Below are 26,678 nucleotides of genomic sequence, written 5' to 3'. Positions count from 1 at the left end.
CTATCTATCTATCCTTTCGGCTCTTTTCGTTCGTCTTCGTAAATGTTCGGAAACTTTCTCCAGTAGAGGGGCTGGACTCACGCTTTCCAGAGCGCCTGCAACTAATCCAGTTCATTCTACCGATCAATTCACCTGGACGCCTGACGAATGTTCACAAACGTGCAGGTGAGCTTTATCGGACACTATTCTTTGTAGACAACAGTAACCTGATAGTGTTTTAGGTGACAACAACAGTTTCGGTCAACTTTAAACGCATGGAAAAGTCGTAGGTAACTTTCACGCACGAGCACAGCGACGAAACTTGTGTAACGTCACAACCGAACTGTTTGGATATGCAGCGTTACTTTTGTACGCTAGAAGTGATTTGAACATTTCATTATGGCAGTTTGTTGATGTGTTTAACAAACGTGTTATCAAAGAGATCGCTTGACTTCCCTTGTTTGTTTGTTTTTCAGACTTTGTTTTTATTTTAAAACACTCTACAAAATACTTCTGAGGAATGTGGCGGAACTGAACGAACAACCATACTTGTTCTTTTTTGTTATTGCGAAGCGAGTAACAATATCTCAAAACATTTGAAAAAGAAACCATGGCAACGGGCGGATTTAAATCCAACAGCTCGACGGACTTTCTGGAGGAATGGAAAGCGAAGCGCGAGAAGATGAGGGCGAAGATGCTCGGGGACATCGCCGCCGCTACCGGTGTCTGCACGTCTGTCGCGAACCCCGCCAAAAACACCGAGTTAAACAATAACGGCAGCTCCTCGTCCTCCTATCCCGTGGCCCGGTCCTCATCTCTGAGGCGGCTGGAGGACGAGCCGAAGCCACCCGAGTCGCCCGGGGGAAACTTGAAGAAGACGCCGGAGAAAGTGAGCGCCGTCCCGTACACGGAGAGTTCGAGCCCCGCTGGTGTGGATGACAGTGATAAAGAGAGTCCCACTCACAGCAAGAGCAAAGAGAAGAAGAGCTCAGGACCCAGTGCCAGAAAGGGCAAAGGACAGATAGAGAAGAGGAAGTTAAGAGAGAAGAGGAGGTCAACAGGTGTAGTCAGCATACCGTCCAATGAGGTGAGTTTGGAGTTCATAAGTTAACCATTTCACCCAAATAGTGGCAGTATCATGGTGCTGTGTGAATGTTATATGCCAGGCAAGGCACTTCTACCGTGTTATTACCATAGTAAATATACCAAAAACATGGTTATACCATTGCACATGGCTATATACCATGGTACTTTATGATTACCACGATTCTAATATTCCATGTATTTACCTGGTACTTCTAAGAATACCATTATGGTTGTGTCCAAAACGCCATAGTATCATCATGGTACTATGCCCTCAAAACCATGGTAATATGGCATTATTGCAGTAACATTTGCATATTTTGTAAACTGTATCTTGACCAAGTTGTGCAGGCTTAACTAAAGTAGAAAAATACTATAGTATTACTATGGTACCATGTTCAAAACAACATGGTAATACCATGGGACTTTTTTGTAATTGGTCCAGTTCTACCAAGTTGTTTTTATTGCAACCATGTTTACTTAGTAGACAGTGTCCTACCCAGGTTATGTTACACAGAATTAAAAAAAAAAAAAAAAAAAAAAAAAAAATTACTGTATTACCATGGTACCACGTCCAAAAAACATGGTAATTCCATGTTTTGTTTTTGTTTTGTTTTGTTTTATTATAAAGGGGGGATCTGTAGATTAAAATTGTTACTAAGTTAACAATAGCATAACTGCAAGCACATTTGGTTATGTAGACAGTTTACTAACCAAAGCCATAGTAGAAAAACACCATAGTATAACCATGGTAACATGTTCAAAAAATGCATGGAATTTTATTTTTTTTTATTTTTTTTTGTTAGTTATCCATGGTCTAATTCTACAAAGTTGGTATTTTTATTGACCTATAGGTCACGTTTTTACTAAGTTGGCATTATTGCCACAAACGTTCGCATATGTAGACAGTATCCAAGCCAAGTTATGTTACAAAAATAGAAAAATGGTATTACCATGGTACCATGTCCAAAAAAGCATGGTAATATGGTACTTTTGTTTAAGTAGTTTATAGGTCCATTTTTACTAAATTGGCATAATTGCAATCACAGTTGCTTATGTTAGTGTCCTAGCCAAATTATGGAGCTACAGTTGGATAAATGGTACTACCATAGTTCTATGTCCAAAAACATGCTGATACCATGGTACTATTTGTGTAAGTGATCTATAGGACAATTTTTTCGTGGTTGGCATTATTGCAACCATATTTGTGTATTTAGGCACAGCTAGAGCCAAGTTATGTAGACTAAATACAGTAGAAAGAAACATGGTATTACAATGGTATAATTTCCCAAAAAACAAAACAAAAACATGGGAATACCATGGTGCTTTTTGTAAATGATCTATAGGTCCATTTCTACAAAGTTGGCATCATTACAACCACATTTGCTTATATGGACAGTGTCCAAACTAAGTTATGTAGCTTTAGTAGAAAAACACCATAGTGTTGCCATGATACCAAAAAATGTGAATACTATGGTGTTTTTTATTTAATTTTTTTAATTTTTTTATTTTTTATAAATGATCTATGGTTCTAATTCTACCAAGTTAGCATTTTTGTTGATCTATAGGTTTTACTATGCTGGTGCAATGACGTTTGCTTATGTAGACAGACAGTATCCTTACCAAGTTATGTTAAAAAGGTAGAAAAAATGGTATTACCATGGTACCACGTCCATAAAGCATGGTAATATGGCATTATTGCAGTAACATTTGCTTACGTAAACAGTGTCCTGACCAAGTTGTGCAGGCTTAACTCCATGCCCAAAAACATGCTACTTTTTGTGTTAGTCATATATAGGTCCATTTCTTTGAGGTTTGCACAACTGCAACCATATTTGCTTATGTAGATGGTGTCCTGGCCAAATTATGTTTAGTGATAAATAGGCCAATTTCTTCTAAGTTGTCATTATTGCAACCACACTTGCTAATTTAGGCACAACTATAGCCATGTTACGTAAATAAAGTAGAAAAAACATGATATTACTGTTGTATCATTTCAAAGACCATGGTAATTACTAATTAATTATTTTTGTAAATGATCTATAGGTCCATTTCTATTAAGTTGGCATTATTGCAACCACATTTGCTTATGCAGACACTGTTCTAGCCAAGTTATGTAACTTAAAGGAATAGTTCACCCAAAAATGAAAATTTGCTGATTATTTACTCACCCTCAGGCCATCCAAGATGTATCTGAGTTTCTTTCTTCATCAAAACAGAATTGAAGACTTTTAGGATTTCATTTCAGGCATCCTCCTTTAAACAATGCAAATGAATGTCCTCCATTTTTTGATGGTCCAAAATGCATATTTAGGGTGCATCAAAATAATCCACACGACTCCAGTCGACAAATAAAGTTCTTCTGCACCCAAATGATTGAATATTTTTAGAAATAAAACAATACTTATATACTTTTTAACTACAAATGTTCGCTTCAGTACATCTCTGTGATGCACGCTCATGAGAGGGATGACGTAAGAGCGTTGGTAAGGTTACGCGTCACGTGGAGGAGGAGTCAGGAAGTGCATCATTGTTTACAAGAGAAACCTGCACAGACCACAGACCAAGTGCCGTTCACAAACCAAAACAATACAAAATAAAAAATAATTTCCAAATAATAATAAAAAAACATTACTGCAGTAAATAACCAACCTTTATTTCGGAGCAATGCCGTTGTGTTATCTACTTGTGCTTTTTCTTTAGCAGAAATATATAGGCTATATGGCTGTTAGGAATTCAAGCCACACAAGTTGTAGTTAGTGAAACCAAGTTCAAGAGCGTTTACTGAGATTCACAGGATTTACAGGGTTTACAGTTCCTTTACCTTGTTACGCAGGTCTTTTGACAGTTCTTTTCTGCTCCCCATGGCTCAGTATCTAGCCTGCTCAGTGCATCCACGTGAGAGCTAACAAACTCATTGACTATTTATACACAGACACTAATTGCAATTTAAAAAGCCACAGGTGTGGGAAATTAACCTTTAATTGCCATTTAAACCTGTGTGTGTCACCTTGTGTGTCTGTAACAAAGCCAAACATTCAAGGGTATGTAAACTTTTGATCAGGGCTATTTGGGTGATTTCTGTTATCATTATGATTTAAAAAGGAGCCAAACAACTATGTGATAATAAATAGCTTCATATGATCACTGTCCTTAAATAAAAGACAGTTTTTTTGCATGATCAGTCATATTTTCAAAATCAATGCCAAAATTTCACAATTTCTTCCAGGGTATGCAAACTTTTGAGCACAACTGTAATTGCTCCAGTTCATGGTTTGTAAATACTGTGTTGTGAAGTAACATTGAAGGTCAAGTAATTGTAGAATATGATGATGTAGAACAAGTTATCAGTGTTTGACTGAAACCATAACCCTTCATCAGCTGATCAGACCTGTATTTGTGAGAAAGTCAGTGAGCATGCTGGACACTGTGTTCCACTAGGCCTCAATGATACATGCATCGTTTGTCCCATAACATACCAAATGACTCATAAGTTTCTCTCAACTTTCAACCCATCACATTCACCTATATGAGCAAAAGGGAGGCTTGTTAGCACAGTATGAGTATGCCTTTGGCATAGGGGTATAACGGTTCACTCATTTCACGATTCGGTTCGGTTCACGATACTGAGCTCACAGTTCGGTTCAATTATTTAAACTAATTCTGATTCAAGAAAAGTTTAGATTGAAAGTTTTATTATTATTACTTTAAAGACAAATGCAAAACATTTCAAATTTAGCACTGTTATTAAAAGTGCTATATGATCCATTAGAGATGTACTGGGATTAAAAATCAGACCAGAACAGGGCAATGGTAACACCAAATGGAAATAATAGCTAATAATTCTGCTTGCTGAAAATACAGAATAATGTTAGATACATATGCTGCTTACACACTGTCACAGATTACATTTAAAATATTTAAAATTAAAGCTGTATTTTTCTAAAATAATATTGTCTCTGATTATATATAAATATTCTTTACAAAAATACATATTTAATGGAAGTGCATGCTTATCCAGTTAAATAATGTCCCTACTTATAACCCTACTGAAAAGTACTGATAAAATCAAATCAGACATGACATTTGACAGCATAGCATTATTATACATATTCAGCATTATATATAGTAGATTAATATGGCACTATTATTAAACCTCCGTAAGCTTTCGTTTTCTCTCGCGCAGTCAGCGCAGATCACTCTCGCGCATTAGATGGACATCAGATCCCTCTGGCTTCTCTCCCGCTCCCTGTATAACATTCACTTACATTGTTTCACTTTCAGTTCTCGCAGATTCAGCTAGTAATCGCATTTTAGAGCTCACTGTGTGCATGAAGCAATTTCCATGTGAATGCCCACGTTACGTATGCGTAGGACGTCATGCGTATTGGATACAGACACTTGTAAAATAATAATTTACAAAAATATAAAAAACGTCTAATATTCATCATCAGATGATATGCGTATCATCGCATTTTTGAACTGCGATGTAATGTGCCATGATACACCGTCACACCCCTACTTTGGCAGAGTGCCTAGTTACTGCACGGGATACATACTGGAGCTGAGAATGTCTGCGTACCACCCAGCTCTACTGCCCTGCGGGTATTTACTGTTGGAGGCTGACCAGTGTGTCTGCTTTGGCACTCCGCTCTGTGCTAGGGTAAAGTAGTTTGGGAAGTGGGCGCAGGCCAAGACTTAAGGTCAGAATGAGAGATAAGCAGGGGTGTAAAGTAATTGAGTAAAAATACTTAAGTATTATACTTAAGTATTATTTTTTTGGTAAGTATTATTTGTACTTGAGTGCAATTTAAACAGAATACTTGTACTTTTACTTAATTACATTTCCAAAGAACATTTTTTACTCCTTACAATTTTATTTAAACTTGAAAAGTACTCTACATTTTTGCAGATCATTTTCTTTCGTCTTACTGGACTGAAACCTCCCTTTTACTACATCCGACAAATGACAGATTGACAAACGGCAGAGTGTCGCACGGCGGCTGTGTGGAGTTATGTCCATCTGTAGAGACAGAATTTTGTATCTGATTTGAGCTTCGGAGACGTTGAAATATTTGTGCGACTAGACCGCATGTGACCGCCTGACTGAATGTGATTTATTCATTCAAAACTATGAGCACGAAGTGAAAAATACTGATGGTTTTTGTCCTAAATGCCTGTTATTTCTACAGATTGGACAGTTATGAAGTAAAAAATTATCATTCACATTGCAAAATATATATATATATATATATATATATATATATATATAAAAACAGAAGGCTTTTGTAATTAAATGTGTACATGACATTTATTTCCACACTTGCCTTCATATTTAAATCATATCTATGAATTTTTACTTCCTATTTGCTGAATTGTTGTTGTTGTTAGGCAGCTATTGTAATAATAACTATAAAGCTAGCAATGATAATGATAATAATAATGATAATAAAAATAATGGAATTAGAGTAAATATTAATTATGAATTTTATTGAATTCTTCCATCTGCTCAACAGCAAGGTTTTGTAGCAAACCTCAGAAAACTATTCACAAAACCAACAACATTACTAACTTTCTTTAGATTATTATTTTTTTATCATTCTCTATGTCTCAACGGGCTGGGTGCTCTGACATCGCAATTTGTAAGTGCCTTCTCCCATGCTACGAACATTGCGTGACTGTGACAGCGTTTTGCAAAAATAATTATGGGGTTCATTACAAGTCTCAGGACAATTCCGAAGTGAAATGTACACTGTGTGGCGCAATAAGCGAGTGAAATGTTTTCGCAAACAGATGAGGTTTTTAAGGTTAATGTTCTGTCGAGATTTAAATCAACAAAACCAACCTCCCTATCCTAAACCTTAAACCTAACTGATAGTGTCAGAAAAAGCAAAGGTGAGATGAAAAACAACATTTCTGAAGCAACCACGTCATTTTGTGGCGCTTCTCTGACACTTTGGACTCACGCATGCTCTTCAGGACTCGTACCCCGGTCCTTTGTATCGCATATGCAACACTCTTATCAGTTGAGCTTCCGTGCAATTTGATCACACATCAACAAGCTTGTAAATGTAGTTGGTAATGTAATGCAAATGTTTAAATAAGTCATGCGCTATAGTAAAAGTGTTTATATGTCATAAGATATCATTGTGTGAGGAACAGAGTGAAAAGTAAGTGTTTATGAACTGATAATCTTCCGTTCACTCATGATTTGAGTGAAAGGGGATAAAGTCATTGTTGTTTTAGTGCCTCTAGTGTTCATTTCACCAGGAAATTGCCGTGTTTCATACAACAGGCCACATAAAATTAATTTAGCAAAATGTAGTTATTGTAACATGATTCTTTGACCAGGTTGCGAATGCCACTGGGGGAGAAATATGACAGTCAACGGAGAATAAAAAGGCGACTTTCAAACCATTCGAATTTAACAACGTCTTCTCTCACACAATCTCCTCTCTTGATTTCATTCTAGCTAGGAAAAAAGTTACTTTTTTAACACTTAAGTACAATTTAATGTGAATACTTTTTTTACTTTCACTTAAGTATGTTTTTGGCTAGATACTTGGACTTTTAATAGAGTAAACTTTTTACTCATTATCCATACTTTCACTTAAGTATAATTTCTGAGTACTTTTTACACCCCTGGAGATACGTGAGCAAGTATACCCACACTCATGCTGTACAGTCTCACTGGGCCTGTAACTCAAGGAATAAAAAATGTTGGGGTGATTAAATATTTTATGTTGCCCCTTTATTTTTATTCTGTCTGGTGCTGAAGTGAACCCAGGAGCATGACATACAGTTTGAGGACTCTTGATCCAGACTAATGTGTGTAAAGTCTGTTGCACACTGGACGATTTTAAATTTTTTGTAATTTGCTTTTGCTCACCAGATTGTACAATAAGAACCCTGTGTGGGTAAAAGCCAAAGCAGAGTGTGCAACATTAACCTATTGTGTAAGACTGTATGATATACATCTTAGCTAAGACTTTGGACAGGATTGACCGGCCATTGAATGTCCGTACTGACATCCTGATTTACATGTGAAATTTTAATACCACACAAACCCAGGTAAGCCTGTGCGCAAGTGTTGCTAATGTTTTGCGAGGATAATAATAATAAAATGAATAATAATAAAACAAATAAGATACGGATGCAAGATCAAGGCATCTGGAGTCAGTTGCAGCTGGGCAAAAGAGGTCATGCACTGCGCACAGTTTTGATTATAGCATGATGGGAACGCTAAATAACAAGATATTTCTGTTGCATATCATGTAGACAAACTAATTTCTCAAAACTCACTTCAACTCCATTTAATGTAATTTTGATATTTTTTTCAACTTGATGTTAAAAATGTCATGTGGTGTTACTGTACGGAGACTGTAAAAAAAATCTCATTACAAGCTGAAATACTGGAAAAAATACATGTTTGCATGAATAGTGCATAATAATATTTTATTATTATTAAAACAAGCAGTGAAACAATGTTGTTTTAAAATATGATTAATATTTATAAAACGTTTGTCCACAAAAATCAAAGTTCAAAAGGTGTAACCACCAACATGTAGGTACTGTATCTATTTTGTTGTCATGTGACAAAAACAAAAACAAAACCAGAGATGACTCATTTAGACCTTAAAGACTGTATGAGAATAATAATAATAAAAAAATCATTATTTTATCATATCATTAAATATGAATATTTTGACATTTTTTGATGGCACATTTTGCTCAGGTCATAAGACTAAAAAATTAATGATATTTGTTCAAAATACTTGCTAATATGTTTGAAAACTTTTTTTAAGGGAATGATTAAGTTGCGTATACTCACATGCATTCTAGGTGCAAGAAAACTATGTTAATACCTTTTATTTGTGGTTACTACCACATAAAGTTTTTTTTGTAGAAAATGCTATAAATGTTTTTCAAGAATTTGTTACATCAACATAGACACAAAAAATTACATTTCTACGAACTTGACATATATTTTAAACTAGATTTTTAAAAGCTTTCTTATTTTTATCACCTCGAACAACCTTATTTGTCAATGGCCGTTACATTTAGTAGGCAAACGGTCTTCTATTTGTTGCTTAAATTTATGACGAAGTGCACTTACGTTATTGTTATGTTAAGGTGTTCCTCGGGTGCTATTTCTATTTGGAATTCCCAATGCGCTCTAAGTCCTCGTGGTGATGTAGTGACTCGCCTCAATCCAGGTGGCGGAGGACGAATCTCAGTTGCCTCCACGTCTGAAACCGCCAATCCGCGCATCTTATCACGTGGCTTGTTGAGCGTGTTACCGCAGAGACCTAGCGCATGTGGAGGCTTCACACTATTCTCCGCAGCATCCACACACAACTTACCACGCGCCCCACCAAGAGCGAGAACCACACATTATAGCGACCATGTGACTCGTAGCGACCATAATGTGAGTCTACCCACCCTAGCAACCAGGCCAATTGGTTGCTTAGGAAGCCTGACTGGAGGCACGCCCTGGATTCGAACTTGCGACTTGTGGTAGTCAGTGTCTTTACTCGCTGAGCTACCCAGGGCCCGAGAAAACTCGGCTGTTTGAAGAGCGTTGATGATTGATTAAAACTTATCGTGGGTATGGTTTAAACATGTTGTTTAAAAAAAAAATTATTTTCCTCAATTAATTTTAAAGCAATGCCACGTGTAGTAGAAATGCAGGTTTCATTCACGAAGGTTGTTCTAGTTTGTTCCGGAGAAAGATGTTCAACTTCATCCATTGTTTAAATTAGGTTTTGGACGGCTGTCGAAGGAGCTGTCACACTGCAGGACTACAACCCAATTTTTTTTTGCACTGTCAGAACTTCGTCAGAGGCTAAGATTCATTGCAGTCAATTAATTGTCTGTCTGTAAACATGTGAATTGATCAAAGACTGCTGATTTTGCCCGATAACGAAATCTAGGCCAAAATTGTTCAGTGCACACCAGGCTAATTGAGTGAGTGTGTTTGTATTTGCACCAGTTGTATTACGCTGCTGCTTTAAACTGATAAAAGCAGTTATTGGGTGTGACATATGAAAACATTCAGCCAGGATCCCATCAATCATAAAATGTCATTTATGCAAGATGTGGAGTCCCACCCACTGTTGTACACCTCTTGCACAGATCGAGCAAAGTTGTGCATGTGTTTGTTCTCTTGTATGTGCTTTGCATCCTTGGTTTTGTGAAAATGCACTTTAAAAGGATCTATCTTTACTGAACAGTATCAAGATAAGGGGCCATGGAACTTACATTCATGAAGTTTCTCGTTGTATTGTGCATGTATTTGTTTCTGTGTACTTCCTTCTGTGGCCTGAGTTGATTTATAGGGCTCATTGTTTGACCGTATGCATTTAGCAGCTCACATTGAGTTATTGGTCCCTTGCAGAGCCTCCCAGTTCTCCGCCCGAAACCCAAACTTCGTTTCACGCTGTTATTGTGATGGGGACGATAACCTCCGTAAAGCCTGCTTGGAACTCACTCCCCGTTTTCTCTGAACCATTTGTCAGCAATTTTTCAGGAGCAATGTGTACCTCTGGCTGCGACTTTGCAAATGAACAATCCATTTCCACCACCTTCGAGATATTGAACTGTCTGAAAATGTGTATTCCAATGTAATATTAATCCACACGGTGTTTGTGTAAAATGATTAATCTCAAAGTTCATATGACCTGCCAGAACATTCTCAAGTTTATGGTAACATCTGTTAAGCTAGTTTGCCTGTGAAGTTTGTTTTAATTCCAGTGTTTGGACCAGCACAGTGCTAATAAACGCAAATGCTATTGTTTGACATCTGGCCGCGTTTCAGACTGCTCACAACCTGTTTAGAGATAAAAGACTCATGTCTGGTCAGCTTGGCAGATTTCTCAAATTCCATGTCCGGCATAAACAACGGCATTCTCAGCTCGTGCACGTTTTATGTGGCATGAAAACCCTTTGAGTTTTTGCAGCAGAAATGGAGATGCTGAAATCCAGGTTGAACCTGAATATAGTTATTTTTTTAGGGGCTGTTCACACCGAATGTTTTTTTTTTGTTTTTGTTTTTTTTTGCATCTGTCTGCTCTGTTTTTCAATTGCTTTTTTATGTAAACATGCCCAGATGGATGTCTTTTACCATTGTGCCATGTCTTGCTGTTTTATCAGCTGCTGTCGCAGGAGCGGTATGTTTTTTAGATGCTGTGTCAAGGTAAAAAGAACATCAAATTTTAAAAAAGATTGTCTCAAGACACTTGCATTCTGTTCTTTTTTTGTTCTCAAGACACTTGCATTCTGTTCTTTTTTTGTTCCACTGTGCCTGGTTTTAGCAAAAAAACACATTCAGCCTAAATGGCCCCATATTGTGTCCATTCTTCATTTTACCTGTCTGAAATGAATTTGGAATCTTGATTAGATGCATAAATATTTATGATTGTATCTTGCTGAAAGAGCTGGTAGCGGCAATGGGCAAGATTGTTTTTCTCTCTGCATGAAGACGACGAGCAAATCTTAGCTTGAGTTCATGCTGAGATGGAGTGTCAGAGTTTTAGTCATACCCTATGGTTTACTTTTCCATTTGGGAATTTGTCATTTTCATACCCTCAAATAATTATTTACATCACCTGAGTGCAGAAACAAGTTTCTTAACTTGCAAATGTTTGGTGATGTGGACGGAAAACAGTCCTCTCTTAACAATCTCTTCTGGTTCAAGTGACCAGCCGGGGTGTGGTTAACGAAACATGGCCCTCGTACAAACAAATCAAAAATGTAGGAAATCATAATACTTAGGCTAGAGCATTTTTCTTTTACAGTTTGTGTAGTTTGTGTTTTTATGTTGTGGTTTTAGGTTGACTTACTGTTAGTGATCAGTGACTTATAGTTAAAAGTCAAAAAATGGGTGATTCTCACGAACCTGGTCATATATAACCCCAAATCAATACAAAAAATGTGAAATTATATTTTGCATAAAGAAAATGAAGCCTACATTTAGAATCATTGTTTTTTTTTTTTAACTACTTTCAGGACCCTTTTAAGCACATTTTTATCCCCTAATACTCTTTACCGTAATGGATCTGGGCGTTTTACTTTTATTATTCCCATTGTTTTCCGAGATTATTTTTTTTTTGTTTACAGTAAAAAAGTAGTACAATATATGTAAAAAAATATATGTATATTTTTTAATTAAAATGAGTGAATTTCACATTGCGGTAACGAGAATCATTATGACAGTTGTTTTTGAAACTCTCATGAAAATAATTTTACAATGTAAGAAAATCTTAATGGCCCTAAAAATATTGTGAATTTCTTAAAAATGTGGTTTTGCAGTTTTATAGCATTTAATATGTTGCACCTGGATGTTGAAACTAGATTTGCCATCTAAACAAGCATGCATTTCACTCACTCGCCACTTTTTCCAAACAAGGTCACTTCAACACTACAAATTCCTCTGAGATTCAGTCATTGGTAAGCAAGGTAAGCATCCTATTAGCTAGGCCCTTCACTCTTTCTCCTTTTGTTTGCAGAAACATTCCAGACTATATACCAAGCATAGTAGAGTATTTTTAGTAATCCTTTCAACGAGGGGAAATTCCTTAATTTATTTGTCACCATGCATGGCCATTGAGTTATGTTAGAGGCTACAAAGCATTCCCTTACTCTCCATGTAAGGTGTAATGCCATGAAGTGGGGATTACAAGAAGCTAGAAGGGAAAGTTTGAAAACTGAGTTCATGACTTGGTTAAACAGGTAGGATTCTTACTTTACCCATAGATACTACTACGGCTTACATTTCCTGCAAAAAGCTATGATCCTGCAGTTCCCTGTTCTGGGTTGGTCCCTTTTTAGTCATCATTAATGTGCTGCTCAACAGTTGAGGCATGATGTACTACCATCCATTGAACTGTTGGACCAGATCAGCACACATAATCGAAGGATTGGAATGCAAGGAGAGAGTCAAGCGCTGACCCTCTGCGGTCACCCTTCTCCTCAGATTACAGTTCACTCTGTCTTATTTAGCCATTCTGTCTTTTAAACATGCCGTCGACAGACTCAGTTTAATCCATAATTTATGCCATTCCTTGTTTATGATTCATTGCAAACATGGCTGTTTTCCACTAAGTTATTTCTCCTTGAGCCACAGTCAATTCAGTTTAATGCTGTAATGATGATGATATGATTACGGCACTTTTTGTGTTCATATGGATTTGCCTCTTGGGAGGGGAATCATTTTAGAAATAGTCACGCTACATGCACATAATTTAATGGGTTAGTTTACCCCAAAATGTATATTGTCATTTACTGACATTCTTGTTGTTCCAAAGTGGTATGACTTTCTTCGGTGGAACACAAAAAGAGATGTTAGGCACGTTTGTTGTATGGAAAACAAGAGGCAATTGAAGGGAACGGTGACTGTGACACACATATTTTCAAACATCTCCCTTTTATGTTCCACAGAAGAAAAAAAGGTTTATAAGGGTGAGCAAACAATGAAATACATTTTTATTTTTGGATAAACTGTTTTAGAAGAAAGTCATGGGTTGTTCATCATTTAATTCAGTGGTATAGACAATGTATAGGCATGAACTTTATAAATAGTCCCATCCAGACTTGTGTGTTTGAACTTGCCCTTTTTGTTTGCTTGAGAAATATCTCTGTGCTTTGTCAGTGTCGCGGTGACGCAGGGCCTCTGACTGAGTCATCACTGATTAACGTGAAACAGCCTCCACATAGACGATTAACTATATGACCTTATGCTCCTTCTATACGACCCAGCTCTTATCTACTATATTTGTTTGTGTTGAAGAGCAGCTGCTTTCTTAGGTTTATATAGATGCCTTAGTATCAGTGGTGTCAGTTCTTTATTATGTAGGACACAAAAGGAAATTTTTTTATGAATATTATTTTCGTAACGCGAGTCTTTTCAATAAAATGGTATTGAATGCCTTACGTTAAAGCTTAAAAATGGACCCAAAAGTGTCAGAAAAGTAGTCGATGTGATTTGTGCGTCATATTTTTAGTGTTCTGAAGGCATACAATAGGTTTTGGAGAGAAACAACTTGAAATGTAAGTCATTTTTAGGGAAAGTCTTTACATCTGTTATGTGTCAAGGTAGTGCTAGGTTAGTGCTAAAAACAATGTAAACATGAGTAATCGCTTTGTCGTTCACAGTGGCTCGTACCACTTACAAACTTACATTGTTACTAAAAATGCATAAACACAGTGTGAGTTCTTGTGAGAACAAGCAACCACTGTAAATGAGCTTCTCTCATAGCGTTAATTAAAGCACAAGACATGTTCCAAGAGAGAAAGTATGAATATGACAATGTGACAAAAATCAGTGATGTAGCATTTTGTCACACTACACCACTACTTGTCGAAAGTGGCTTGTGACTGGAAAAGCTATGCTATTTTGAAAACGGCTCTGCTGTCACACTACTCAAAAATGTAGTTAAGTTAGTGGCATTGTTAATTTTAGTTTATTTACTTTACAATGTATAACACTTTCAGCTTGTCAGCCTGTATTCAACAGGCAGCAAGAACACATTAGCCAGCGGTGCGAAAGTTTGTGTATGTGTAGCCTTAGGCTTGATTGTGTCATTTTTTTCTAAATCTTATCAAAATTGATATGGAAAATATTATTTAATCGTCTCCCACAAAGCAACCACAAAAACAAGTGCAAAACATTTTAACAGAGATGCCAGAGCAAAAAACAAGTGTTTTTATGATACCAAGTATTTGAAAGAACTGTTTTTGATTATTTACATGCTCTCGTGTTGGCTTTGATTGTGTGTGAGCAGAAGCAATGATTATAAAATGGAGTGGATTTGGTCAATAGCTGCTTGTGTACATTCCTTTGAGCAAGGCGCTCAGTATGAGTCAGTGTTAAAACCAGGCCACTCTGCATGATTAGGCATTAGCCCGTCTGCTTACATTCACCATTACACGAGACAAGCGCTCTTTCTTTCTGTCTTCTTTCTGTATTTCTTTTCTTACTGTCAGCCACTGATCTCTTTCCCCAGCTTGTCTCTTCATCCTTTACTGTTTCTGTTTTCTTGCTTACTAAAGCATGCTGATATATTGGTAGATCTAAAAACAGTTTCTCCTGAGGTAATATACTACTTATATGTTTACAAGGGAGCTAAAGGCACAAACTCAAAAACAATATCAGATTGTGGCATTACTAAAGTAGTTCTTATCAAGATAGAGTTGCCTGTCTAGTATTCATGATTATTAGTGGTGCTTGTGTAACGGTAGCCAGCTGGAATGTGATAGCTGTGCAGTGTGTAAACCTCACTTTCCTGGCCTTAAGAGAGGCACTAGTGACCGAGGCTAGAGACCATGGCTTTTATAACCTCCTTGCTAGCACGTCCAGCTCCCATGCCGGGGATCGCTGGTTCGAATCCAGCTCAGGGCAGGTTGAGTAGGACTGGTGACACTTGTAACATATACAAAACCGCCAAAGAATCCAGTAGGACCCCGGACATATCTAAGGAACAGAATATCGTAGAGACTTTGAATTGGAAAAGTAACCACACATAAAACCCTAACAACCACCTAGCAGTGGCCTAGCAACTGTCCAGAACACCATGGCGTTGTGGTGGCCACCCATGCTATGCTCTGAAAATCTGGTTGGTTTCATAGTCTTGTAAGTACACCCAAGGCATTGTCATTTTGGTTATGAGTTCTCTAGTATGCCTCCTTGTGCCACATATCCTTGGTTACACCTCAGACTTTGATCTCAAGTAAATGTTTGCATTGTTACCAAGCTTTGACACCGAATACACCACAAGTGCACCATTAAAATAAAACCAGCCATTTTTCTATTTAGAGTCACGTTACTGCCTAATAGCCTTAAAGAATGTAGAGATGTGCAGAGCAATCAGGAAATGTGTCCTCTTATTGCACTATGCATTTCTGTGATTTAAATGGACTTTCCATTATTAAATTCTAAATGATGTCTTAGCTCTACGTGTGCACAGCCAAGCTAACTGTTATAATTTTTCTGGGCAAAGGCCATAAAGAATGTGAATCATTTCTAGAGTCTGCATCTTCTCCCATATCTCGGATCTCATTATTTGAGGAAGTTGAGACCAATCCCCAGGGATATCCACCGATCCATATGAAGAGTGTCTGTGGATACATCAAAAGACAAATTTAAGACAGGAGAGCAGAGATAGCTTTGGAATTTAACTGACAAGTGAACAACATCAAATGAAAATGTGGAGCCAAAGAGCCCATGGACACAAGCTTGAACTCTTGTAAAGCCAGGTTTCTGAATGTAGAACTATGAAAGAGATGCATTGTCAGAACAAAAGATACTTTGCCACAGGGTTATTCTTTGAAGGATGAACCTGGGCAAACTCTGTAGTATTCCAGGAGTGAGTTTTTCATGCCACTGTAAGTGGTTTTCTCAGTTGGGTTGCCCTTATCACATCACTTGAACATCCTTTCTGCAGAATTCTTTTGAAGTCAACAGATTGTCCGTTGTTCTCCTGGTTTGAAGGCCTGCTATTGGTTGCTTTATGTGGAATCTGGGCCCACAGTCATTCACAAAGTTCTACTTATTAACCATCCTTTGCGTTTCTGATTATTAAAGCTGAAGTGTTTAGTTTATGCGCCACTATCATCACAAAATGGAATTGGAAAAATAATCACTTTATTCATGCAGATTCCAGAAAAATTCCCCCATCTTGTACTCCATTGTTTGAGTCAATGTTGCTGTTTCGGTCTAGATGGGCTGCTCAGACAAAGAGATTTAATGGTGCCCCAGAGCCACAGTGTTACACTTCTAGGTGAAATTAACCTACAAATGGTTTACTTATATTTGAATCTGCATATTAAGCTAGGATATGAGAAATAATTTAACATTATTACATGCATCAGCCCTAAATATTTTGGCTGTTTTGAAGACCCTCTCAGTTGTCAAAGTATAAAACTCTCAGCTCCGTTTCAAAATTTTACCTTGTTTCCAACTTTTTTTTTCACTGAAACACAAAAGTATTCCACGATTCATAACGGAAGCCTCTTTTCAGTCAAACTGGCGTGTTATTTGTGGATAATGTGATGTTTAGCATGTTCAGTTTTGTAAAAATTGCCAAAAAGCATGTGGCTCCATAGTGCCGATACATTTTGGAGATCTTTTGACAGTGCCTCACCCGTCAAAGTTTAAGGAGTGGGTAGGCAACTTGAAGCTATTGCCCAAGATTAGTTACTTTGATATCATTAATTACTTTCAGTTGCAATGACAGCCAATAACTACATGGGTTGAGCCTGAACTCATGTATACTCCAACTAACACTTAAAATGGTTGTTTTTTTCCATCTGGATCGCTCATTACGTGCATTGCTTTTTATGGAGACCGGAACCAGAAAACAGTCCAGCCATCATCATTGCGGCAGCCAGTTGTCAGGAAAACTGTAGATAATCATTCCACAAAATTCCACAGAATTTCCCCCCAAATCAACGCTGAAATGCTAATTAATTCTGATTCAATTTGGGCATTGCTATTGGTCTACCAATTAGTAGTATTGTCAACCAGTTGTTGTAGTCCATGTTACCTGTCTCTGTGGTGGTGGCATTCACATTTATCAATCTTCACCACATGATTAGGCAATTGCTTGAAAATGTCTTTCACCTTGGTGCAAGGCCTTGTTTCGTGTGCTTGTACAGGCCATATCTGTTAACCTCTAGACTACAGTTGACATGAGAGATTAGGGGGTCAGCTTCCTTCCCAACACCTGAGACTTCCAGAGCGTTTGAGTCACAAGAGATTCCAAAGATGATAAACAGGATAAAACAAATTTTTCTAAAACCATTGATTTTTCTTTGAAACGTCAATGCCATGAGGCACCTGGACTGTGGATGGTTTCAGGGTGAAGTGGCAGCTGTTCATCATGGCTTTGAATGCCAGTCATATTACATTTATACTGCATAAATCAAGTTGTCTTCGAAACAACATATCAACCAAACAAAGCAAACAACTGTGCCATCAGGTGCAGGAATGTTGATAATGTTCACACGCCCAGGGCTGAACGCTGTTTATAGTCATAAGTGACTGACAGGTAAGTCCTGCAGTATTGTGTTTACAGTGTGGAAAAAATCCTAACTTTGACGTACCATCAAATGCATCAAGACTCATTATTCTAAGAAGTTTTTTGTTGGGCTATCCTTTACCTGACTGGGTGGCAAGGACAACTCAGTTGCAGTTCTTTTTGCGATCAGCAGTGGTATTCACACAAATGCATGAACAAAGGCCTAACCCTGCTCTGACAGTGACCCTGGCTCACCAAGCTCACTGGAAATCCAGCTTGTGAGGGTTTTCTCAGTTGAGTTGATTGTGAATCGAATGGTTGTCTGCTATATATTGATGCATCCTGAATAATCATTTAACAGATTGCAAAACAATAAGAATGTAGTTGGAAAGTAATGACTATTGTTTTCTGCAGGGAGTAGGTTTGATCTGTTTTAAACTTTAAACTACTTTATACTGTTTTAAACTGTTTTGATGTTTGACTTGGACTGTAAAATTATATATATATATATATATATATATATATATATATATATATATATATATTTTATTTTTTTTTTTTATTTATTTTTTTTTATTTTGGCATAATGAACCAGCTAAGATTGGCATCTCAGGGCCAGACATGCACCCATTATTGGTGTGCTGCTCTGTGGTGATTGACAAGGTTGATATACCAGCTAGGGTGTTGTTGAATAACAGAAAGCGAGAACAGTGAAAAATCTCTTACCTGCTTTAAGTATTTGATGTTAAGATAAGCCATTTTGGAAATTTCCCAAAATATCAACAAATATCCCTTTTTGTTCTTGAACCCTTGAGACCCTTTGATCTTACCTTCAATAGTGAAACTCATTGCCCTCTTTGAGTTTCAGCTTGGTCAATATGCCTACAGTTGTTTAGAGTTTACAGCTGTTAACCTTTTCGCACATCTGTTCAAACTGTACTTATATACATATATACATATATGTGTGCTGCGTGGGATTCTGAGTTCATCATAGCAAAGATTGTTATAAGAAACTAGCCCTTCCACTTGTTGCCCTACTTGTTGTTTGATCAAATGTGCAAAGTGGTTAATTCACATCTGATTCAATTTTCTGGCTGTTATTTTGCGTTAAAGATTCCATGAGCTGGCCCTAGCTGTCCTTTCTGGGATGGCAGACAGGCCTTCTAAATGATGCATAACCATCGCAACATTTTTATGTGACAGATTGGATTTTCATCTTGGATTTTCATCATCTCTGTATTGATCCTAAAGGCTTCCTTCAGCATTCGTCTTTCAGCTTCTCATTTTCCTCTCTGTCCTCCCCCTCTGTTGAGTCTGCTGTTGGACCTTGGGCTTGTGTTTAATCTTTAGACAAACTATTTATCCCTGTCTGCCCATCTTAATTCTAAATGCCCTAATTTTCCTTTAATTTTGCTACTTGTGAAGTCTAGGTTTAATTGTTCTTGTTTTGTTCCTAATTAGGATCTCTCTACTTTCAGTTACCTGCAGACCATTGAGGGTGATACTGTGGCTTAGACTCATCAGACTGCACTATCTAAACATAGACTGGCTGGACTGTGTGGTTTGTCTATGAGAGAGAGAGAAAGAGAGAGAGAATGAGAGACCCAAGTATTTATTCCCTAAACTGAGACCAAGCCATTGCACCAGACGCTGGATATGCAACAGACAACAGCAATAATACATTTCACTCTCACTATTTACTCCATTGTCAGATGTAAGCCAGAAAACTTTATATACTTCCTCTGCGAGAAGTAAACTAAGGACAGTCAGTTCATCACAGGAAAAAAAACAGGTTTTACAACTGGAGAGATGCCTGATCATATTTACTTTAACATGCTCTGTTTATTATACTGTAATAGGAACAGCTAATGTCATAGCAGGGATTTGCCGATCTTTGTTTTAGCGTTCTTTTATTTATTGCTAACAACTTGACTGCAAGATAACTTGCATGCTATTAAGTTTATGATTTACTCAAAACCATGAATGTTTTTAAAGGTAAGATGTTTTAAGAGTCATATGTGGTTAGCAAAATGTATTAAACCCGAATGTTCCACTACCTGTGCATTCCTGTGCAAACCATCACCAACGCCGACCACAGGAAGACCAGCTGCATTTGGGGTAAATGCACATTAATGGAATATTCCAGGTTCAAAACAAGTTAAGCTCAATCTACAGCATTTGTGTCATATTGTTGATTACCACAAACATTTTAGACTTGTACTTCCTTTTTCTTTAAAAAAACAAAAAACGCAGTTACAGTGAGGCACTTACAGTGGAAGGGATAAAATACTCACTTTTTCAAAAGTATTGCCAAGACGCAAACAATATGCATGTTAACATGATGTTAGTGTTAAATCGCTTACTAACCTTTTCTGTGTAAAGTTACATGCAGTTTTACTACTTCATTGCCTTGAGGATGTAATGCTGTAAACCATAAAACCCTAAAATCAACGATTTAAACAACTTCACAGCTCTAATAATACACCAGTTTTAACAGAAGTAGTAACATAAGTGCTTTCATAAAATAATAAGTTTCACATTTCTGCCTTTAAACCCTCCAATAATTGTCCACATTCAGTTCCATTATAAGTGCCTCACTGTAACTGCAGTTTTGGCTTTTTGTAAAAAAAAAAAAAGAAAAAAAAAAAGGAGGGTGAAGACGAAATAATATTTTGTGGTAAATAACATTATGCCACAAAAGTTGTCAATTGAGCTTATTTTATTTTTTTAAAACTGGGAATATTCCTTTTAAGTGCTTTGTATAAAAATCCAGAGTCCCGACCATGAGAACGCAGTTAGGCTTTTCCTCAGGTATGCCCCTCCAAGTGTTACCATGCCGACAGGGAGTTGTATTGCGTACACTGCTGTGGAGGTGCCCGGTCGTCACCTCTCCCAGCTATCTGATTGGACGAGGTAGGTAATACCCAGACACGATTTGAAGGTGACTCATGCCTCTGTGTCTGTTAATGTTTGAACACAATGGGCTCCACACAGAGACCCCCAGTGTGTAGGGAGGGCCGAGCATGCTCCAACGGTCCCAGCCCAAACCGCTAATTAACACTGGCCTAAATCTGAGAGTGCACATGGAATGCTCTTTGGCTTGCCTGGTATGCAGGTGTATTGTCCCGACTTCTTTCTCTGTATGTTTGTATAAGCTCTAGAACTGATATTTCTCAGAAGATGTGGAGAGGCTTTGTACTACATTGTTTGAATGGAGCTGGAGTCCTTTTTAGCAAAGGCGTCGGATGAATTTGCAAAACATGAGTGTTGAGCGTGGCTAAACCTATTCCCAGAAAAAAAAGTTGCTCTTCAGACATAATGCTCCACTAACCGATTTTGACTAAAGAACATGAGGACTTTAACCCTGTCTGTGTTATTAGTAGAAAGGATAGAAAGATTGCATGCGCATTTTTCTCAGCTGCTTTATATGTAGAATGGATGTTCTAGTGTGCATTGTACATTTATGTTTGTGACAGGCAGATAGGCAGGGAAATAGACTTTAGTCAGAGTGGACTTATAGGATTTTTTTTTACATAGATTTACGTAGGTTTAATTTGACACAAATTAAAACATGGCTGTGAGGGATAGAAATAGTCAGTTCAGTATGGGTCTGGATTCTTCATACTCTCAAATTGGCACTGGGCCATCTTTATTGCTGAGCCCTTCACATGAAAAAAGCAACCTCTGCATCATGTTAACTGTCACTCTGAGGAATCTGAGCCCAGCCTTTGTTTTTTAACTCTGAGTAAGGAGAGCTAGTAAAAATTCTTTAAGATAATGATGAGTCTCTACTGTTTTATGCCTGGAGCATAGTTCAGTTCCCATCACACCCCACTCCCGGTGTCTCTCTCCATTTCTCTCATGCTCTGTCTCTCTCCTCATATGTGACTCCGTCTTTGTCGCCTCCTTTCTCTCTCCCTCCTACTCTCTTTCTGTAATTACTGTTTAAGCATTGACTTGCATGTTGGAAGTTGCCCTTCATTTTTTCTTTCTTAGCATGCCTATGCATGTGCTCTGCAGGAGTTCTTCCAGCCTTAGTTGATTAGAAACGACTGTCTCAAAGTCAGATAACATTATCCTCGATTTAGCATTAGGATTTAAAAAAAATACATAACTGTTAATATTAAAGGGATAGTTATAACTTATAACACAATTTATGTTAGGCAGTATGTTAGTGTAGGTCACCACCATTCACTTGCATGGAAAAACCATGCAATGAAAGGGAATTGTGACTGACACTAACATTCTGCCTAACATCTCATTTTGCTTTCCATGGAAGAAAAAAAGTCATACAAGAAACAACATGTCGAACATTTGAGTAAATGATGACAAAATTGTTTTACTTTTGGCTGGAGTATGTCTTTAAAATGACATATTTGTATGTTATTGCAATTGTCATTGAACCGTTCTTAATCTAGATTTGATTTCCTCCATATAATCCGTCATCAGAGCCATGTTTTATACCTGTATATGGATGGGTGACCACACAGATGAGGCCATATATCTGTATAAATATTGATGCTTCTTAGTTTCAGAAGGGTGCCGATATCCCACTCTCCATTCACTAACAGTGTGCGCCTCGTTCTTATCCTTTAATTAAATCAGCCCTGTGCCTACAGTGCCTTCATCGCAATAATCCAGGGAACATGTTTCCAGGCGGATGAACTGATAACATGTGATGAGCCCTCTCTTACACTTTCACCTCTTTCACTTACCTTAATTTCTCTCAGCTGCACTTCACGCAATGTGAGCATCAACAAAAATACCCAGAGCAAGTACCCTTCCTTGTGCCAAAATTTTTACATTCAGTACTTTTTGATAACACAAACTATTTGTGAAATTAGGTACTTGCAACACATTACGTCCGTGGATATTCCGTATCATAGCAACCAAAGCATCTCGGCTGAGAAAACGCTGCGCCGCCAAAGCACTCTCAAGCGCTCCCAGCTAGGCGTTTTCAGAAGAGCGCCTGGCATTTTCAGCTGGCAAAAAACGCTTTGGTGGACACACGGCCTTAGGGTTCTTGAAGAAAAGATTGTGAAGATTCTGTTGGGGGAAAAAGCACAATGAGGACAGTAAATAAATTTGTGTATTTTCTTTTTGCTAGCCAGCTGACACAGTCATGTCATGTCATGATGTATCTCATCAGTGATTAAAAGAAATTCAAATTATATTAATCTTTTCTTTGATACAGAACAAAAAAGAAAGAAAAGATGACTAAAACTGGCAAATTGCTGGCAATGTAGACACAGTGGTAGTCTTGTACTGTGTGAACTTCTGTGTGAAAATGTTTTTATTTTTAAAAACAAAAATTATGCATTTAAAGCCTTTATTCAGAAAATTATTGCATTCAGAGCCTTTACTATTTTAAAGGATCAAAGAGGACCATTATATTTGTGACCTCAAAACCCGCAACGCCCCACCCCCCAAATGGTTTGGTCCCCCCCAATGTTCAAGATTTGGTTATAACTTTGATGGCAGACTCCTGTGGATGTGGGAATACCGACAGTCGTTCTGCAGTAGCTCCACAAGGGTTATTGTTTCAGAAAGCAGGGTTTCCGTGGCAGTAGGGGGATTTGGCCAGCCACAGTGGTGGTTTTCTCATGAAAAACAAACATATTACTTGGCTCTGAGGCATTCTTTCAATTTTTCTTTCTGTCTCTCTCTCTTGTTTTCCCAGGCATTTTTATTGGACATTAATGCAGCGCTTCACTCTGTAGGCTTGTGAGAGGAAGGTTGGTGACTGTTTGGGCAAATGGTTTGAGATCCCTTTGCAATTGTGGCACTGTGTTTCCAAGATTTGACAATGTGGATTCATTTCATAATGCAGATTGCTTCATTGACGGCAATTAACAGGATAGTTCGACCAAGATTCTGTAATTTTTTTACTCACCCTCATGTCCTTCCAATCCCATATGACTTTCTGTCTTTTGCAGAACACAAAAGGAGATATTTTAAAGGATGTTCCATTCGTGAATTTCAATAAAACAGCAGTTGACAGTGACTCATTTTAAAGTCCCCCTGAAGTGCCCTGAAAAACACAGTTTTCTTTAGCCTGTTGACATATTTCCTACTGCAACATGAACTTGGGGTGGGACTTGATGAACAGCCCGTGCCTTTTGGAAAAACAGCCAATAGGCTTTAGTTTACATCGCTGTACCCGGCAAAGCAAAGCAACACACACACACCTGATGCTTCTCATGCTAGAGTCTGACCACTTTTCCACAGACTTGAGGACCACGAAGTGCCCTGCAAAGTCATGATCAGTGCCAGTTAGAACACAGCCAGACACGCTGATAAGATTGAGGGGTTGGAGACATTCTCGTTCTAGGAAGCATTTGATTGGTCGAAATTAATGCAGTATATTGTGTGTCATAATTATTCTGGGTCTTTTTAGCCGGAAGAGAGAGACCGCAGATTTTAAAATGATTTTATCTTCTAAAAACAAATTTTGTCAATGTTTAGAAGAACACTAGCATATAGATGGCCTTAAAGCTAATAGATATAGACTAAAAGCAGCAAAACTTTAATTTTGATTATAAAGGATCCAAATGTGTCATTAAAGTTGTCCATTTGACTCTAATGTCACATTCCAAGGCATATGATCACTTTTTATGAACAGACCAAAATTATTTTCTACTTTTATTGATGCAATTCAGTTTCATTGCATTTTGAATTAGAAAGGTTTAGGAGAACTGTGTCTCTAGGGCCTCTGTAATGTTGATCAGCAAGCACAGCTACTTTACTAATTTACCGCAAAGGGCCTTAGTGTACGTGTGTGTTTGTTTGTGTTAAAGCAAGTCTGATGGGTTCATGGTGAAATCTCTGCGGTCATTCTCTCTAATAGGCCACTGCCAGGCATCAGATAGAGATCAGCATTCCACTCTCTTATTTATATGCAAATGAAGTGATGTCATCAGTTAACAGGGTTTGTGAATTCCCTTGTCTGCCTGTGTGTTGTTATAAATTGTGTTTAAAAAGACTAAAAGTGCAGATGGATGTTTATTAGGAGATAGGGATATGATTGAACACAGTGACATTTCTGTCTGTTGCAGCAATCAAAGGGTTTTGTGGACGTGTACAGTTGTTATTGTAAGGTCTTAGGCCTGCCTGCTGTCTGTACCATTCTTTAATGCTGCAGGAAAGCAGTGCTGTGGAATGCATTAATCACCGACATCTCTCTTTGTCTGTCTGTCTCTCTCTCTCTCTCTAATTCTAAAACAGCGGGAACCAAACTAAGCTGGACTATATAGGCTAGTTGCTTTTTGACTGACTGCAAAGTGAAACAAGTTGACACTCACATGAAGGCAAGAATGTTGGGACACTATAATATTGGCAGATCCTTCACTCTGTGATCCAAGTAGGGCTGCAACTAGCAATTATTTTGATAATCGATTAATTATTCACTTCATGAATTCCTATTGTTATCAAGTGTTTTTGTCTTGTCTAAAAATCCTTAAAACAAGATACATTTACTTGAGAAGCAACATATAAGATATTTAGACTTACTTTAAGAGACTGTCTCTTAAATATAAGTGTATTTTGTATATGAGTGTATTTTTTCACTTGGTTATACTTCTGCGAGTGCAGTAAAGATAAAATATACTTATTCAAGATCTATTCTCTAAAAGTAAGTCTAAACATCTTATATGCTGCTGCTCAGGTGAATGGATCTTTTTTTTTAAAGGATTTTTAGATATTTTAAAATATTTGTATTTGTATTTGTTTTCTCCCCTTTTCTCCCCAATTTGGAATGCCCAATTCCCAATGCGCTGTAGGTCCTCGTGGTGGCGTAGTGACTCACCTCAATCCAGGTGGCGGAGGATGAATCTCAGTTGCCTCCGCTTCTGAGACCGTCAGTCCTTGCATCTTATCACGTAGCTTGTTGAGCGCGTTACCGCGGAGACATAGTGCGTGTGGAGGCTCACACTATTCTCCGTGGCATCCACGCACAACTCGCCATGCGCCCCACCGGCTGCTTTTTTTTTCTTCTGTTCTTAAAAATATAATAAAGTGTGTTTCTTCAAGCCCGCATCTTTGTGTCTAACAGCTTAGTGTATGTCACTCCGAGAAGTTTTACAGGTCGCCCGCCACAGTGGCTGGTAGATGAGCAGAATTACTCGGCACTGTGCATTTAATACTTGCATTTGGCGTTGGAGTTCTAGATTAAGCCATAAGTAAGCCTTACCTAATTGGATGAATCTGTAATATTCAACAAGAAAGCTCCACCTGATACTGTGGGTCTGTTCCAAAACCTAGGGGGCTTTTTAAGACAATATAGGCAGACTCCCGACGAGTCTCCTAAAATACCTAATTTTGGCCAAATTCGAAGGTAGCATTGTGTGTATCCTTCCCCGGGTTGGCGATCCCATAATGCACTGTGATGAGCTCGGTGGAAAAATAAATCCAATATGGCGAACGAAGCTAGAGAAATTGATTATAAATTTACTTATAAATCCATTCAGTACTGAAAAGTATTGATAAAAATAGTTAAAATGATAGGAAATGTACTTTTTTCTACGCAAAATGTGTGCGCTATGTATATTTGTGCTTACTAGATTATCACAACGTTCTTCTAGCATTACCTGTATTGAAATCAGT

At 37.8% G+C, this 26,678-nt stretch overlaps 1 protein-coding gene across 1 annotated transcript in view; it reads left to right on the top strand.

Annotated features, from left to right (window-relative positions):
- Positions 1 to 64: 64 nt before the first annotated feature.
- Positions 65 to 26,678, top strand: part of pawr (PRKC, apoptosis, WT1, regulator) — an 86,889-nt gene continuing 60,275 nt past the window's right edge. The window contains exons 1-2 of the mRNA XM_051691183.1: positions 65 to 165; positions 456 to 1,066. Of these exons, the coding sequence (XP_051547143.1) occupies positions 590 to 1,066 (477 nt within the window). The 5' untranslated portion in view covers positions 65 to 165; positions 456 to 589. The remainder of the gene's footprint in view (positions 166 to 455; positions 1,067 to 26,678) is intronic.

Source organism: Myxocyprinus asiaticus, chromosome 47, assembly GCF_019703515.2.
Source record: "Myxocyprinus asiaticus isolate MX2 ecotype Aquarium Trade chromosome 47, UBuf_Myxa_2, whole genome shotgun sequence".
NCBI classification, from domain to species: domain Eukaryota; kingdom Metazoa; phylum Chordata; class Actinopteri; order Cypriniformes; family Catostomidae; genus Myxocyprinus; species Myxocyprinus asiaticus.
The sequence above is the reverse complement of the archived record's forward strand: the minus strand, read 5'-3'. Positions and strand labels throughout refer to the sequence as shown.